This window comes from Poecilia mexicana, unplaced genomic scaffold (assembly GCF_051168715.1).
Source record: "Poecilia mexicana isolate PSO_F unplaced genomic scaffold, ASM5116871v1 scaffold_1, whole genome shotgun sequence".
Lineage (NCBI taxonomy): Eukaryota > Metazoa > Chordata > Actinopteri > Cyprinodontiformes > Poeciliidae > Poecilia > Poecilia mexicana.
Genome location: NW_028263370.1, coordinates 1,540,579 through 1,559,292, shown reverse-complemented (window position 1 = coordinate 1,559,292; position 18,714 = coordinate 1,540,579). Strand labels below are relative to the sequence as shown.

Sequence of the window (18,714 nt, the reverse complement as noted above, 5' to 3'; positions counted from 1 at the left end):
GAACGAACTTAGAATCCAGAAAAAATTCTTCCAGAACAGGAATACTTAGTTTTTATTATTACTTAGAAACTGTGGAGTGCTCTGTACTTTACAAATTTAGAGCACACTTAGAAAGTCCAGGGAATACTTACTTATACTTATCTAGCATCCCATTAGTCCAGAGGATACTAACTTACTTACACTTATTTAGCAACCCAGAATAGGGATTAGAACTTGGAACCCAGAAAAACTACGTTAGCAATTACTTTTTAGACTCCTATTCTCCCAACCCAGAAAAGGAATTAGACCAGAGGATACTTACATATACTTATCTACCAACCCTGAACAGGAGTATCTAGTTTATTTACTTTGGATCAACATTATTCACTTTTGGTAACACTTTATTTGAAGGGGGGTGAATAAGACTGTCATAACACTGTCATAAACATGACATAACACATGTCATGAACATGAATAAACCTTCATGAATATTTATGACTGTTGTCATAAAGCGTCATTCGGTAAATTATGACACTTTTAATACAAAGTTGACATTATTCAAAATGTCTGTTATGACAACTTGACATTAACCAATAAATCATTACTGTTTAAACTTTACCTTTAATAACATAAAGTTACCTAATTTTTAAAGTGCAATCAGTAATACTTTTAGAACAAATTTATATCAGTAATGATTTATTGGTTAATGTCAAGTTGTCATAACAAAGACATTTTGAATAATGTCAACTTTGTATTAAAAGTGTCATCATTTACCGAATGACACTTTATGACAACAGTCATAAATATTCATGAAGGCTTATTCATGTTCATGACAGGTGTTATGACATGTTTATGACAGTGTCATGTCAGTCTTATTCACCCCCCTTCAAATAAAGTGTTACCTTAGCGTTTTCTTCTTTTGCTCTTTCATTTAGTTATTTTGTTTAAATTTCCTTTTAATTCCTGTAAAACACTTTGTATTGCCTTGTTGCTGAAAATGTGCTATATAAATAACATTTCCTTTACCTTTCACTTATGATCATTTTTCTACAGATCATGAAATAGATTAGTTTAGAAATTATATCAAACCAATAAAAAATAATACAGAAATGTGGACTTAGTAAACAGTATGTTTAATGCCTGCTTACAGGTTATTTTTAATATGTACTTTTAACCTGACAAATGAGCCTCAACAGAATGCATATTCTAATACTTTTAATATTACTGTCTTAGAAAAGTAATGTTGTGTCAATTTGCATTATTCAACTAAGGATGACCACAAAGTTAGAAAACATACATTTTGTTTTAGTAATGTTTTTCTTATGTTACTGCTTACCAAGTCGTCTATCACTCTCTTCCCTCTGTCAGCCTTTTTCTGTCTTTTCTTCCTCTGCTTCATTTTTGCTGTTTAATATGCTGCAGAGGTTGAAGATACAGTTAATACTTGTAACTTTCTCTTTAGGGTTTCCATTCTGAATCATCTAAGGAACTCATTCTACTTAGCATGATTACTGCAGCGCACTTGATAGACTAGGCAGTTGGAGAAAGGATGGGGAGGGGAGGCAGGCATGCAACGGCGAGGATGGAAGGTCAAGAGATGTGTTTTGGCCAACCAAAAGTTAAATCATGATATAATTTGACATTTATTTTATGTCAGTTAACATAAAAATAAAAAGTGTGCCGGACCATCAGGCAAATCCACAGTGTCATTTGCAAACATGATAATGGTTTAAAAGTTCATTAAAAAGCATTGTGTAAACTGTCATGAACTTTTGATGCCCAGCTTTGGTTCTGGCCTATCTTAAGTTGTTAACTTTAGCTTCTGTGACTCAGGTATTTTCTACTGCAGGTAATATATGAAGTGCTTTTAACCTTTAAACAGAACCTCACTTAAAAAAATTCCAACATATCCTTTTCAGGGTGAAACATTTTATGTTTTAATGGTGGAACTAAATGCACTGTTGTGACTAGATGGAACCAGCTGGACTTAGCCATCGTGTTGTTGTCCATAATGGGAATCACGCTGGAGGAAATAGACCTGAGTGCTTCCCTCCCCATCAATCCCACAATCATTCGAATCATGAGGGTCCTCAGGATAACAAGAGGTAATACACTCATTTACTGGAACAGAAAGAGATACACACACACACACACACGCACACACACACACACGGAGTGATGTGCATTGTGACTGCCAGATGCTGACATGTTGTGATATTTTAGTGCTGAAGCTGCTGAAGATGGCCACAGGGATGAGAGCTTTGTTGGACACAGTGATGCAAGCTCTGCCTCAGGTAAGAAGCAGGCCTGATGCTGTGGAGTGAAAGCAGCTCAACTGGTGTCCAGAACTGATGATTTATTGTTGCAGTTTCAGGGCCACTCTGCAGTGACCACTGTCTGCGTGGTTTACAAACACCACTGATTCCTTCAATCAGCTGGTGTTAAACCTGCATCACCAACAGAGCACTAAGCAACAGCAGCAATTAGCCTAAGGCAATTTAGCTACAGACTGATTGCCAATCCTTGACTCATGTTGCATTTAAATCTCCAGCTGGATTATGTTTAAGCAGCATACAGATTCATTTCTGCTTTGTTTTGCTACCAGGGAGCTGTGAAAAGATAAAAATATGAGCTGGTCTAATTAAAAAGATGACATCAAGTTATAGCAATACTAAAACATCCAAATTAATTTATGTATTTCAGCAGGATATGTGGAAAAGAACAAGAGAACATTTTTAAAACAAATTAAACAGAATTTGCTTGTTTATTCATATTTATTAATAAATATATTAATTCAAGTTTTTAAATATTTGTTAATTTCATGATTATTTTCAATAATTAATTTTGTATTTCACTTTATTGCGAGCCCCTAATTGTTTTTGTATTGTTTTTGTTGTTTGTTTTAGAGCAATCTGTTGTGAAAGCACCAAATTAGTGTCCTAAATTTGGAACAAGTATTGGACTTAATGGTTTGTGAAATTGAAAATTTAGAACATTTATATGCAAGTAAATTTGTTTCACAATAATTCAGTCAGACTAAACTCAACTAAACTCAATTCAATAAAAAAATAAAATTGTGGTCAAAATCTTTGGAATTGTAAAGATTTTTTTAAAAAAACATACAAAAACAGGTTTTGTTTAAAAGCAATTTTTTACTACAATCACTCATTTTTGACTCATGAAGTGAAAAACTTATTAGCAAAACAAACTTTTATTTGTGCATGTCAGAAAGAGTGATAATCCTCCCCATCTTACGTCTACGGAATCCACTAACATAAAAAAAACGGTAAAATGGAGCAAGAAATGGCAACAAGAATCTTCCCTCGAAATATCTATGGATGATCTCAAGAGGTCAGTTGAATTTCTCTCTGCTGACTTGCAAAACATCAAAGAAACATTGAAGACTACAGTAAAGAGAGTTGATATAGCTGAAAAAAAAAATCAAAATTCTGGAGAATCAAGTTGTCGAGCTGGCGCAATAAAACGCCGTTGGAACTTACGTTTGCTTAAGGAGAAGCGCTGAGGATGAAAGTGATTGACATCTGCCAAATCACTTCCAAGCCACAAAAAAAAAAAATTCTCGGAAGCAATCAATTCAGTTCACAGGTTTGGAAGATCAAATATGGCCACGGCTCAACTCCAACAGAGGGATGTTATGATCCAGTTCGCTATGAAGCATTACCGGGATGCTGTGTGGAAAATGTCAAAAAAAGGCAGACTACTTGACTCAGAGGAAACTGCGCTTCATGGAAGACCTGACTCCGGAGGATCGGGACAAAAGACAACAGCTGTAACCCATCATCCATAAAGGCACAGGAGGAGAAAAAGATGGCGTATTTCGTCGGATGGAGAGCATTTGTTGAAAACAAAGAAATATTCTAACGGACATGTTTATTTTTTAAAGGGAGAATACCTCTGATGTAATTCATCCAACTTTAGAGGAGTTAAGTCACTGTTCTCGCTTTCTTCTATTGTTACTATTAACCATTTCTACTTTAAAATTTATTTCAGTTAACGCTTGACACTTAAGAACAAAAATCTGTTTTTCTATATACAAAGAACTTTGATGCAGAGTTTTGCTTGGTTTGGGAATCCTGTTCTACTAATTAGGCCCGAGCAGCGACGCGCTGGCGAAGGCCTATTGAAATTGTACTGTTTATTATTAAGATTACAACTTCTGGAAATTGCAGTGGGGCGAGGACTTATGGATATCAGCCATTCAGCTGGAAATCTAACTTTTAAGCACAAATTTAAAGTTATTGTTGAGAGTTATATGTTGATAGTTTTCGGTTAATGTAACCATTTGTTTTTTCAATTGGGAAACATTTATGGTTAGTCAAGCATGAGACAAAACAAAGTTATTTTAAACTTTATAATTTGATTCAAAGTAATGTTGAAAGGTTCTTTCATGTTGAAATAATACTGGGTGGATATTTTAATTGTGTTATTGATGATAAAACTGATAGATGGCTGGAAAGAACTCCTGGTAACTTGTTTTTATCTGATTTAATAAATGAAAGAGACCTTGTTGATATTTGGAGAGTTAATAATCCAGGTAGAAGAGACTTTACATGGACAAACAGAGCTGGTGCATTACATACTAGAATAGATTTCTGCTTAATTTCAGAACAGAATTCCAGTTATGTTTTTAAACTAGAAAAACTAAGACAAAATAAAACAATATAAATAGACTCTCTTCAAATGGTAATTGTAGTGGGGTATCCAAGATCTGTGAAAACTATTATAAAATGTCATATACTTCGAATATTTCAGGTACTCAATGATTTTTTTAAGGATCTTGGTGATGTTAAAACCATAGGTCAGTTTGTGACCATAGGTCACAAACTGACCTATGGTCAGGGGAATTAAACAATTCCCCTGGCATTGTTTAATGCCAGGGGAATTAAACAAATCCCCTGGCACTGATGGGCTAACATGTCCATCAATCTATTTTCTAACACCCTTGTCCCCAGCGGGGTCAGGAGGGGTGCTGGTGCCCATCTCCAGCGAACGTTTCGGGCTAGAGGTGGGGTCACCCTGGACAGGTCACCAATCTGTGGCAGGGCTAGCACCTGAATTTTCTAATTTATTCTCTACCCAACCTGATCTCTTTTTATTGAATATTTTTACAGAAAGAAAGAACTACCACCCATACTACGCCAAGGTCTAATTACACTAATCCCTAATTATCCTTAATAATACAAAAAGATGTACTATTTTAAGACAATTGCCGCCCTATCACTTTATTAAATAATGATTATAAAATATATGCTTTATGTTTGCCTAATAAATAAAAAAAATGTGTTTAGTGACGTTGTTGGAGATTCTCAAAATGGTTTGGCTGGACGATATCAAATTGATAATATAAGGCTTGTTTTAGACCTATTAGACTACTCTGATTTAATATAAAAATAGTCTTATTCTCTTTCTTGACTGTAGAAGTCAAGAAAGAGAATGAAGCTTTGATTCAATGGAACACAATTTTCTGTTTAAAACACTCAACCTTTTTAGCTTTGGTGAGGAGTTTAAGAAATCAATAGGCACTTTATATGCATTAGGTAATAGTTTGGTTAAATTATCCCATGCTACCACCTGTAGATTTAATATTGAGTATGAAATTCAACATGGTTGTCCGATCTCACTGTTTATGTTTTACCTATGCAAATTTTAGCACATTTCATAAAGAACAGTGGTTTAAAGGGTATTCAAACTGCTGAGAAAGAAATATGTTTGAGTCAACTGGCAGATGATATGACTCTATTTTTAAAAGATTGTTCTCAAATGTTGCTTTTATTAAGCTGCTTTTAAGTTGTTATTAAGCTGCTCAGTGACTTTTCCTCAGCATCTGGCCTCAAACTTAATCTCTCTAAATGCAAATTGCTTCCCATAAAAATCTGCAATGAATCAGAAGTCTCAGGAATCCCTGTCAAACATAAAGTTAAATATCTTGATATCTCCATCGCGAAAGAAGAAAACAAAAGGTCAGATGAAAATTTTAACCCCCTTGTTGCTTTAATCCAGAAGAAATTTAATATGTGGTTAGAGAGAAATTTATCCATCTCAGATCGGGTCTTATTGTCTAAAGCTGAAGGTCTCTCCAGTTTGGTATATGTTAGTTCACTAACATATACCAAACTGGAGAGACCTCCAGTCTGGTATATGTGAGGTTTCCAATGAGATCAGCTCAAAAATAGATAAAATATTATTTGATTTTATTTGGAAGAAAAAGGTTAATCTTATTAGGAAAAAATGTAATGATAAATAAATTGTGCTCTGGTAGATTTAATGTGTTAGCTTTTCAAATTGAATTCTTTCTTTAAAATGAAGTGGCTCAGAATATCTTCTAAATTAAAACTATCTGTGGAAATGTATATTTATATTTGAGGCATTAGGTAGTTTATCTTTTATTTTAATATGTAACTGTAGTATTGAAAAAAAATCCTAGTTAAACTTTCCAGTTTCCATAAACAGCTATTGTTGTACTGGAATTTAATACATAAACATAACTTCCCCCCACACAAATACTATATTTGGAATAACAAAGACATCATTTAAACATATATCTATTTTTTCTTAAAAATGGTTTGACAAAGGTATTGTTTGTGTAGATCAACTTTTCAACAAATAAGGTAATACTTACTCTTATAATGAATTTCTGACCACATATAATTTTCCTGTACTGCCTGAAGAATTTGCAATCATATTTGATGCCATTCCTTCCCGGGTGAAAATGTTACTGTCATCCTCTGTTCAACACCATACTGATTTCTTAACAGAACAATTATTCATTGGAAACTCTGATTCATTTTTAAGTAGAAAAACTAATAACAAATGTATTAGAGCAGTGGTTCTTAACCTTTTTTGAGGTACCGAACCCACCAGTTTCATATGCACATTCACTGAACCCTTCTGAAGTGATAAATAAAATCAAGACATAGGGGTGACCCAACTAGAGTCTAGTTGGGTCACCCCATGATCACCAAGTCTTCTTAAAAGGTAGAGTCTCTGAGAACAGTTCTTCAAAATATAATCAGTGTTTTCAGCAAAGCTGAGCTGACTGTCCAGGAACGACCCAAATTTGCCAGTTTCAACAGGTTGGCCATCAAGAGAAACTGGAACCACTTTAAGGTTTTGTTTAGATCATTTAATTAGCTCTACATTCTTAAGAGAATGAAAAATTTATAATAAATAATAAAGACTTTGCGGTATTTTGATTTAGTAATGTAATTATATTAGTTGTGTTACCACCTCCACGCCACTAGAGGCAGTACCAACCCCGAAAAGATGCGACTAAGGAGCAGATTTAGAAGTACACCGAAAACTACAGAATTTGGTAAAAACTGTGAGTTTTGCTGAAGTAATTAAAGACACAAGTTCAAATTCATGCTGAGTGGAACTCCTTCAATCACTGCTCCTCCGCAGCTCTGATTGGCTCAGCAATGTAACGTGATCCTCTGCAGCAAGTGATGGCAAAGCGGGGCGTCATCACGACTTTACGTAAGTGTGTCTTTACCTCCGCGGCAGAGGCTCCGCCGAATCCCTGAGACCGACTCATCGAACCCCTGGGGTTCGATCGAACCCAGGTTAAGAACCACTGTATTAGAGAACTAATAATAAGAGATCATGTAGGGAAACCAGCATCTACTTTTTTCTGGGACAATACCTTTAATAATATTAGCTGGAAAGATGTTTGGTTATTGCTGAAGAAATACTTAATAACTAAAAAGACTCAATTAGTGTCTCTAAAGATTCTGCATAGATGTTTTCCTGTTAGCAGTAAAATATTTAGATCTGGGGTGTATGGTATCACCCAAATGTAGACCCACTGTGTTCATTTTGCCACAACTGTGAGGAAACCATCACTCGTCTTTTCTGTGACTGCTCTTACATTCAAATATTTTTGGAAAGATATTTTTTTATTCCTAAAAAGAAAATTGAAAATAGACGTACCATTTAATTTTAAAACTATGTTGTTTCTTCCGTTTCAAAAGTCTGTTATAAATGCAATATTAATTTTAGCAAAATTTAATATACACAGCTGCAAATTTCTTAAACTAATAGCCAAATTTTAGCTTAAGAGGCACAAACTATAAGAGTTTCTGCCTATGTTGTTCCTATGTTTCTTCATATTTGTATTCTGTGAAGTACTATGCCAATACTAAAGTATAAAAAAACTATTTCAATTAGTACTGAATTTCTCATGTAATCTGCCAAAATTTTCTGGATTTAACCTTTTCCTGCTTGTAATTTTGTTCTTTGCCTGCCTTAAGCCCCGTCATACTTTCACTCACCATTTCTGTTTTTGTAATTTGTTGTACATATTTTGTGTAACTATAGAGAGGGGGGAGGGGACTTGATGCTCCTTATTTTGGTTGAACTATAAGAGTTTTGATTGCTGGAAACATGAACATTGTGCGCAGGGCCTAAAGACTAACGATGTAAGACATGTCATGTCCCTATTAGTTAGTTACTAACCCACCTCCGAACTGAGCCAACAACAAGCTATTTTAAGACACAAGTAGTCACGTACTTGCATTTAAATTTGGGCCACGTTGATCATTTCCGATTGCCTCTTGTTCCTATTGCTTTTAGTTATAGCTGAAAGAGCTGTAATATTATAGACATGAATACGTCTAATGTGATCATGATACGTAGGTTAAAATATCTGTGCACTACTAGTACAACAAATTTTTGTTGTGTTCCGTTGTAGGTACAGTAGAATGAATTTTTTTTTTTTTTTTTTTTTTTTTTCATTTTCATGTTGATATCAAGACAACAAAGGATCATGGCTATCTGCAGGGAAAACTTACCCGCCCAGCATTTTAAACTTGAGGATATTGAAGATTCAACGGAAGATGGCCGTTAAAAAAGGAAGCTGTACTTGCTTCATTCATTGGAATAATTTGTTGGAGGAAAATCATGATCCGCCACTAGGGCAACAGGTTGAAAGAGGCAGCGATTCAGCACAAGGTAAGTCAGTGTGTGCATGTATACGTTTGTGTTGGAGTATGAAATTATTTTAGGCAACTCTTCTATGAGTTTTATCTGAAAACAAAAATTCCTTAGTGTTTATATTACAGATTAGATCAAATGCACTTAATATGCATCCGGAACACCCATCCAATACCTAAGGCAGCATCACTTCCACCGAAAAATTATTCTCACATTCCATTCTACCAAAACGGGGCAACACGATTAACACAAGTAGCCTGTCAAAAATCCAAAAGTTCAATGTCTTCTCTTTACAGTCGTATAAGTATCACCACTCCACATAAAAAATCCACAGAACAAGCAGCCTACGAATAGTAAAGGGTTTATTTCTTGAATCCCTAAATATAGTATTGTACCTTTGCCGTTTCATAATTATAATAAATGTTGAATGAGTCAATTTTTCCACTTGGCTGCTATAATCTGTTATCTGATTCCTCTTTTTTGTCTTCATTTTTGTATCACTTAGAAAAATGAAGCTATCAAGTTACAGCACCCTGCTGTTTTTTTCTTATTGAAATGTAAATTTAGGTTTGCCTGGACTTTTAGAAACTAATACCTCTGTGCTTCATTTTTTGTATTAATGTTGTTACAGATAATAGGCAAACCCTATTATCTGGGTTAACTACTATTAACTACTAACAAACCCTGTGTTTGTTAGTAGTTTAAGTTGATTTGAGCTACATACTTTCAAAAGAATATTCAGATTTTAACATGCATTTTCTAAGTGGTATATATTTCAGTTTGCTCTTACTGAGTAACTTCAGTTTTGTGACACATCTGAAATACTTTTTGCAGTTTTTTTATTGTGATGCAGGAACTGTTTCACTTAAACATTTAATTTCCTGAGATATTGTCAATTTATTTTGAAGCAGAACTCTCAAAAAGTTTACCTGGTTTAGGGTTTATTGGATTTTGACTACATTGTGTAGTTAAATATGAACACTTACTGGTATTTATTTTTTAAAATGTTTTTCAGGTTTGCATAAAAAAACATCCTGTTGTGTTTCTGGGCCATGATTGAGCCGCTCTTCCGTCAAAGGAGTTCACCCAGAACAGAGACAAAGTCCCATCAACTCCACTCCATCAACCCATTGAGATCCTGTTGTTAAAATTAGTTTGTTCTTGGATCCAAGCACCTGAACCTTGCTGACCGGTATGGGGTCCATCAGTTCACGGTTAGCCGGATCATCACAGCATGGACCGATTTTTTCTTTACTTGGCTCAATGAGGATCTTTATATCGGAGGACCAGAAACTTAAAATTCTACATGCAGATTTTACAGTCATCCTGGACTGAGCTGAGCCCGTCTTCCCCTCTCCTCCAAAGTGTCGTGTTTTCATCACCAGTAAAGCCAAACAAGTCTGACATCTGAGTAACTGCTGGGAAGTATATTGTATATTCATTGTTCATTTTGTTATCCTGTTTGTACTTCCAATAAAATTGAATCTGTGACTCTGCATTTCACAAACCTGTTCTCCCTTATCTCAGTGTTTACATTATATGAAGTATTTGCATGTAGATTAGGAATTCAAGTGGTATGTAAAACTGCAACACTTTCAAGTAATACCAGCAAAGAAATATGAATATTAAATAATATGTAGTTAGTCAAATAATTTAATATACTGACTAATGCTGAATAATCTCACTTGACAGAGTTTTGTCATGCTAAATTTGATTTTAATCACCCCAAATTTATTTTCTAAAGAAAATAAACAATACAGAACATACTTTCAAAAAGTGGCATTATTTCAGTCACCCCTTTCGTGGGTTGAATGGCCTGGAGTATTATGGCCAGGCTAAGAGAATTTTTAATTACAAGAATGCAGTCTTATTAGCTGAATAAAGATGCAATTTTACCAGAACATCTTAGGATACAAGAAGTCATTTTAACGAGGAAAAAACTTATTTACCTTGATCTGTCGAAACCAGCTCAGTAAACGTGAACCACAACACGTTTGTTGTTGTGGTTCAGAAGACGGACATTACCACCACAACTGGACAGGTAAGCATTGATGCAAGAATAAAACTTCACCACAGCATCCATCCATCCATTTTCTTACACTCTTATCCCACTGGGGTCAGGATGGGTGTTGGTGCCTATCTCCAGCTGTCAATGGGTGAGAGGCAGGGTACTACGCCACAACATCTTATCCAATTATCACATTTCACTCCCTGAATAATGAGGTTAGGAAACTGGCAGGAATCAAATATCTTTAACATGAGGCTTGTCTGATTGGCAGCTGTCTCTACTGATGGTCCTGTAGCAACAAAGCTTATTGGATCCAAAAAACTACAGCACTTATGAAACTATGCCACACATTCACTTGTCTAAGACCCAGGGACTTATTGACATCACAAGTTATATTTTTATTATCTCTGACCAGCACAATTGGATTCATAACTTAATATAATTCTATTTCCTAATCATATGACTGCTTACAATTTGGATGTGAGTTTATTGTAAATAGAAAATATAAATACATAAAATATTATAACTAAAAACATTAAAGAAACTGACTTACAGAAAAATAGCTAACCAAATACATCTGGCCCTTCAAAGCAACACTTTCCTATAGGAAATATATATTAATATAAGGTATATATATATATATTATATATAAATATATTTCCTATAGGAAATAGGCCAGTATACTGGCCATCTCTGACTAGACACTTGGTGGTCTCTCCATCCTCATGTTTTAATCCTCTCTAGGAGCTGGAGGAATTGCTCTGTTCAGTAATTCCTGCAAGCGCTGTCCTGCTTAAGCTGGACTCTGCTGGTCATACTAGAAATGGGAATTAGGAGAACACCAATTTAAGTTCATAACATAACACAGCAGCATTACATACACTGAACAAAAATATAAACACCCCATGACAACTATTGTTGTCATGTGGAGCTAACTGTAAATGAGCATTTGCTGATATTTTATTGTACAAAAGTAATATTTCTTTCGATTTGTGAATAATTTTTAGTCCAACTTGCTGTCAGTTGATTTTTTACTCAGTGCATGGATGGGGCATGTCCACTGGGTGATCAGAGAAAATGAGCAACAACTGGACAATCCTTGGACTGGGGACAAGAAAAGGCCGTCCCAAAATATCAAATTTTGTCACAAGTCACAATGCTTCAGATGTCACAAGTTATGCTGGAGCATGGCATTGTCATGTTGGATGCAGGAGTGTCCACCGTAGCAGTAGCTGCATGGCTCAATGTCCACTATCGGACCAAAGGCTGTTTAAGAGTTTCCAACAGACTGGCACTACTGCAAATCGACCTCATCCTCATCGGCCACGTGTGACCTCTCCAGCACAAGATCGCCACATCCGGCTCGTCCATCTGCAGGATCGGCTAAGAACAACGACACACACAGCTGATGAGACTATTGGTCTGCACAACAGACGCATCACACGTCAGACTGTCCATACATACGAGAAGCCAACATGGTCAAACTCTAATTCCTCAGCCTGACCCCTATCATATTCAAAGGACTATCAATCCACTACAAATGGCCATACTACGATGTTATCAGTGCTGATATGAAGATAAGTAATTACTGAAAATATATTTTGAGTTTCTCTATATATAACTAACATAACCCAAATGTTCATAAAACTCTTATATTTTACATGGGGCCTTAATATTTTGTTCAGTGCATAATTTGTAATAAAACTAAATACAAGACTTAAACACACTAACACTAATAAAAAAAAGACAGAAACAAAAAATAAAATAAAGTGAACATTAATGTTTTCACTACATGAGACAAAAATGAGCGACTAATTAAGAACAGGGTTTGTTTTTTTTTTTACTTTTTTTTTCTCTCTAGCTCTCGGTGAAGGCGGACACATTTTTCCTCTGCTCCCCTCCAAACTCATTCTCACCATGTTTACTGTCATGATCGTGTTTCTGTGTATTCGTTTTTGGAGTTTTTTGTGTTCAGTTTGCTCCCTGTGTCTCTGTCTCTGCGTCTTCCCCGTTGATTGTTCCCTGGTGTGTCTCATCCCCTTGATTACCCCGTGTGTATTTTAACCCACCTGTTGTCCTTGTCTCTTGTCGGATCCTCATCTAAAGTCTGTTTCCCTGTGCCGCCTCTGTTGGACTTTATCATTAAAACAAATCTTCTTCATCTACACCTGGGTCTTGCGCCTTCCCTCACCAAAAACCTTGAATCATGACAGTAGGATCTGACCAAACAGAAGGTGAGAGACGCATCATGCGGACTAGACGGTGGAGCGCTTGGCGGTGTTTTGGAGCCCCCTTGGAGGAGTTTTGTGGTGGAGCTCTGCTGTGGGGATCGCGGCTGGCGATCCCCCCGCCCGGAGTGGGAACCAGCCATCGCTGCTGCCCTGAGCCGCCGGAGGTCCCGGCCCCTGGGCTAAGCCGTCACTGCTGCCCTGAGCCGCCGGAGGTCCCGGCCCCTGGGCTCTGCCTGCAGCTGCCTCCGGTCCCAGCTCCAAGGCGGCGTTTGTGTCCGCCCGCTCCAGAGTTTCCTGTGTCCGCTGCATGTGAGCAGCCCCCCGCTCCAGAGTTTCCTGCGTCCGCTGCATGTGAGCAGCCCCCTGCTCCAGAGTTTCCTGAGCTTCCCGAGTTTCTTGTGGCTCCGCCCCCCGAGTTTGCGGACGCTCCTCCTGAGTTTCTTGTGGCTCCGCCCCCCGAGTTTGCGAGTGCTCCCCCAGAGACTCCTAGTGCTCCCCCAGAGCCTCCAGCCGGCCTTCCTGCCGGCCCTCCAGAACCTACAGCCGGCCTTTCTGCCGGCCCTCCAGAGCCGCCTCCTCGTCTGTGTTTCCAGCGCCGGCAACGACCGCCGGACCCGCCTCCTGGATTCCGCTTCCTGCGCCGGCGGCGGAGACCGCCGGACCCCCCACGAGGGGTTCGCCTCCTGGTTCTGCGCCCACCCTGATGGGTTGTTTTGTTTTTGGACTTTTTCTGTTGGGTGTCTGGTAGCCGCCTTTGAAGGGGGGGTACTGTCATGATCGTGTTTCTGTGCATTTGTTTTTGGAGTTTTTTGTGTTCAGTTTGCCCCCTGTGTCTCTGTCTCTTCCCCGTTGATTGTTCCCAGGTGTGTCTCATCCCCTTGATTACCCCGTGTGTATTTTAACCCACCTGTTGTCCTTGTCTCTTGTCGGATCTTTGTCTAAAGTCTGTTTCCCTGTGCCGTCGTGTGTTATCCGTCGTGTTATGTCAGTCTGTTTCCCTGTGCCGCCTCTGTTGGACTTTATCATTAAAACAAATCATCTTCATCTACACCTGGGTCCTGCGCCTTCCCTCACCAAAAACCTTGAATCATGACACTTGCTCTGTTTTTGTGTTGCTTTTTTGGAGCCTTTCTTTGCACATCCTCCGGATCTACAAATTATGGAATTGATAAAGTGGTCTCTCAATGCAATTGATCACATTTTCTCAACAAGAAGACTGGGCATGGGAGAACACACTTGTCCTGCCGGAACACCCCCGGAGGTATACATCCTGGATTTATTTGGATTCATGATAACAGGATTTCTGCTGTTTGGAGTTGGCGGATACCTGGCATATCGGCAAATTTATGATGGATTGGGCCAACTAGTGAACACTCAGACTGTCATGCTGTGAGACAGAAGCTCAAGTTGGATGCGATTCTTTCGAAGGCCAACTTTGGATGCTAAAACTCACTAGCGGGATGGAATCTTTCTTGGAGAAGTTGCTAGTTTCGGCCCTGTAGGAACAACCACACTAATTTGGATGATTGGAATTAACAGAGATTTACCGGTTGAGACGCTTTAGCGTCAACAAACATTACAACAGAATAAAACAGCCGATGGAAATTTTAAGACTGCCCGATCGGATCTAAAGATAATTTGTCTATTCTGAATTTGGCTCCCTTGTGTCAGCCTCAATTTGCTGGCTATCTTGAATCTCCTGGACTTTATATAAACAAACTTCTCCTTCCCACACCCTCACACCTCCTGAAGTCTCCTGTGAGATCTTATGGCTGAACTCTCAAGGACTTGCTCTTAGATAATACCACGTTATCAGAGACTTTTTGGGAGAACAGGCTGTAATGAGACATTGGCTAATCTGCAAGCACTTCATAATTACAGAAAAACACACTCCCTGACCTCAACTTCTTTGCCAGCATATCTTTGTATGCTGGCAAACAACATATCTTTGTTTGCCAGACAGACAGACAGGGCAAGAAATGACAAATGATTTCTTGCATATCATTTCTTGATATGCTGGCAAATACAAAGATTTGCCAGCATACAAAGATATGCTGGCAAACAAAGATATGTTGTTTGCCAGCATACAAAGATATGCTGGCAAATCTTTGTATTTGCCAGCATATCAAGAAATGATATGCAAGAAATCATTTGTCATTTCTTGCCCTGTCTGTCTGTCTAGTTTATTATTACTTTTAGAAATTGTGGAGCATGAATATTTAGCTTATTATTGTCCAGAGAAACTCCTTCTAGCTTATAAATGAATGGGTACTTATACTTGTAACAGGAACATCTAGTTTATATATTCATTCATCCCAGAACAGGAATTAAACCTATAGTAGAACAAAAGATCTAGAGGATTTCATTCAACCCAGGAATTAGAATTAGAATCTTTGCAGATGAATCAAATGAACACAAATCTTCAGGATTCTCAAACCTTTACATAATCATGTTTCCCTGAAGGATGAACTGTAGTTTTCAGTGCAATCAGATTCCATCTAATGTTACGTTCAGGCTGAGCTTTTCCTCTACACAAAAAGCCGCAGAGAAACTGTGGATGTTCCAGGTGAAACACCAGCTACGCTGCTGATCAGCACAACAGGAAAAAACTATGTACACCCTTGCAGCTTCCATAGCTTTTAAGAGTAAAACTAAAAGTGTAGTCCTTCCTTCCTTCCTTCCTTCCTTCCTTCCTTCCTTCCTTCCTTCCTTCACTTATCTGGAGTTGGGTAGCAGTATAAGTAGGGAGACTTCCCTCTCCCCAGTTACTTGGGCCAGCTCCTCTGGGGAAACCCCAAGGCGTTCCAAGGCCAGCCAAGAAACATAGTCCCTCCATTGTGTGTCCTGGGTCATACAGGAGGGACCCAGGGTCGTGCCTGGAACACCTCACTAGGGAGGCGTCAAGGAGGCATCCTAACTAGATGCCACAGTCACCTCAACTGGCTCCTCTTGACATGGAGAAGCAGTGGCTCTACTCTGAGTCCCTCCCGGATGACCGAGCTTCTCACCCTATCTCTAAGGGAGAGCCCAGCCACCCTATAGAGAAAGCTCATTTCAGCTGCTGTATCCATGTCCTTGTTCTTTTGGTCATGACCCAAAGCTCATAACAATAGATAAGGGTAGGAAGGTAGATTGACCGGTAAAACAGGAGCTTCACTTTTTGACTCAGCTCTCTCATCACCACGAGAAACCGGTACAGCGCCTGCTTCACTGCAGACGCTGCACCAATCCGTCTTTCGATCTCCCACTCCATTTTTCCCTCATTCGTGGACAAGATCCCCAGATACTCAAACTCCTCCTCTTGGGGCAGGACATCCCCCCAGGATGACCCAGAGAACGCACTCTACCCTTTTCCAATTCCTTGGATTTGGAGGCACTGATCCTCATCCCGGCAGCTTCACACTCGGCTGTGAACCGCTCCAGTGAAAGCTACTGGAGATCATGGCCTGATGAAGCCAACAGGACCACATTATCCACAAAAAGCAGAGATGCGACCCTAAGGCCACCGAAATGGATCCCCTCAACACCTCGGCTGCACCTGGAAATTTTGTCCATGAAAGTAATGAACAGAATCAGTGACAAAGGGCAGCTTTGGTGGAGTCCAACTCTCACCGGAAATGAGCCAAATTTACTGCAGGCAATGTGGACTAGACTGTGGCACTGGTCATACAGAGACCTATAGCAACCTTTATCAAAGGTTGCTATAGGTCCTTTGCCTCCGGAGAACCCCCCACAGCGCTCCCCAAGGGATATAGTGGAATGCCTTCTCCAAGTCCACATGTTCACATGTAGACTGGTTGGGCAAACTCCCACGGACCCTCCAAGACCACCCTGAGAGCCAGTCCAGTGTTCCACGACCAGGACAAAAATCACACTTCTCTTCCTGAATCCATAGTTCAACTATCCGACGGACCCTCCTCTCTAGGACCCTTGAATAGACCTTGCTACGGAGGCTTAAGAGTGTGACCCCTCTGTAATTGGAACACACTACCAACCCAGTCTGCCAGTCCAGGGGAACTGCCCCCAATGTCCATGCAATATTGCAGATTTGGGTCAGCCAACCCAACCCTACAATATCCAGAGCTTTAAGGAACTCCGAGTGAATTTCATCCACCTCTGCAGCCCTGCCACCAAGGAGCTCTTTGATCACCTCAACACCAGAGATTGAAGAGCCCGTTCAAAAGTCCCCAGGCTCCACTTCCTCAATAGAAGCCATGTTGATGGGACTGAGAAGGTCTCCAAAGTATTCTGTGTTAGGTTGATTGAAAGGCTGCGGTGGGAAGTGCACAAATAACTGCAAACCTCAACAAACTGAGGCACACAGAAAGTGACTGCTGAAACGTTGTGCTACTAAAAGTGCTTCCACAACTGTTGACTGGATTGGGTCAATTGGGATTTGATCCGACACTGGCTGCTAAATTTGTTATATCTAAGAAAATGAATGCCTTATTAACTGTTAAGAAGCGGGTAAAATTGAAACATATTAAAAGATAAGATTATAAATTTATTTTAGATATAGCTAAGCTGCTGTCCAGACTGTTTTTTGTCTTTCTCCAAAATTAGATGAGAACTTATGAAGCTTCTGCAGGAGTCCTCCATGCAGGTATTCCAACTCATCAGTGAGGCTCACTAGTGCGTGTCATTTTATCCATGATCCCTTCCTGCCTGCTCATGCGCAACAATTTCTTTGAAGTACCTCATTACTGTGAGGGATCAGTCCCTGCTTTTTGCTGAGGTGTCCAAGTATCTCCTTCTTCCTCCACCCCCCTCCGCTTCATATGTCAGTTTTCTATTACCTGATTAAACATCTGCACCCCTCCTCTGATGAGGCACAGCAAATCAAGAGTGAATTGCATTAGAATGAACAAGCAACTTTGAAGTTCATCAGGGCTGGATCCAGGTTCTGACTGTGCATTTATGTTTTCGTTAAAATGAAATCTGACTCTACTCCAGGTGTTTTTGATGTCTCCTGTTGGCTTTTAAAGAAGTCCTAAGCATCAGCTGAAAAAGGCTTAGCGGCCTTTGCATTCTGCTTTATTTCTATATTTGTTGGCATGTTTGCATCTTTCGCTCTCTTGATGTTTGCTGTTCATGTCTCACTTTCTGTGTGTCATATACCTTATATATCTGTTTGTGCGTCATGTGTCCGTCTATAGGTGGGGAATCTGGGTCTGCTCTTCATGTTGCTGTTCTTCATCTATGCAGCTCTGGGAGTTGAGCTCTTTGGAAAACTGGGTTAGTGTGTGTGTGTGTGTGTGTGTGTGGGGGTGTGTGCGTGTGTGTGTGTGTGTGTGTGTGTGTGTGTGTGTGTGTGTGTGAGTGGGTGTGTGTGCGTGTGTGTGTTTGTGTGCGTGTGCGCGTGTGTGTGCGTGAATTTGTGAGTGCACGTGAGTGTGTGCATGCATATAAAGCTGGTGTTGAATCGATAATGAGAATGTGCCTCAGCTGACACTGGTGTCATTTCTGTGGATTGCATAACAAGAACACATTTTTGTTGACTTGCAAACATTAATTATGACAATCAGAGCTCCAATTTACAAAAAA

The 18,714-nt window shown here is 39.1% G+C and overlaps 1 protein-coding gene across 1 annotated transcript in view; it reads left to right on the top strand.

Moving 5' to 3' along the window:
• Positions 1-18,714, top strand: part of LOC106908529 (voltage-dependent T-type calcium channel subunit alpha-1H-like) — a 290,955-nt gene that overhangs the window by 250,310 nt on the left and 21,931 nt on the right. Inside the window, exons 29-31 of the mRNA XM_088014499.1 lie at positions 1,951-2,084; positions 2,203-2,273; positions 18,327-18,405. Of these exons, the coding sequence (XP_087870625.1) occupies positions 1,951-2,084; positions 2,203-2,273; positions 18,327-18,405 (284 nt within the window). The remainder of the gene's footprint in view (positions 1-1,950; positions 2,085-2,202; positions 2,274-18,326; positions 18,406-18,714) is intronic.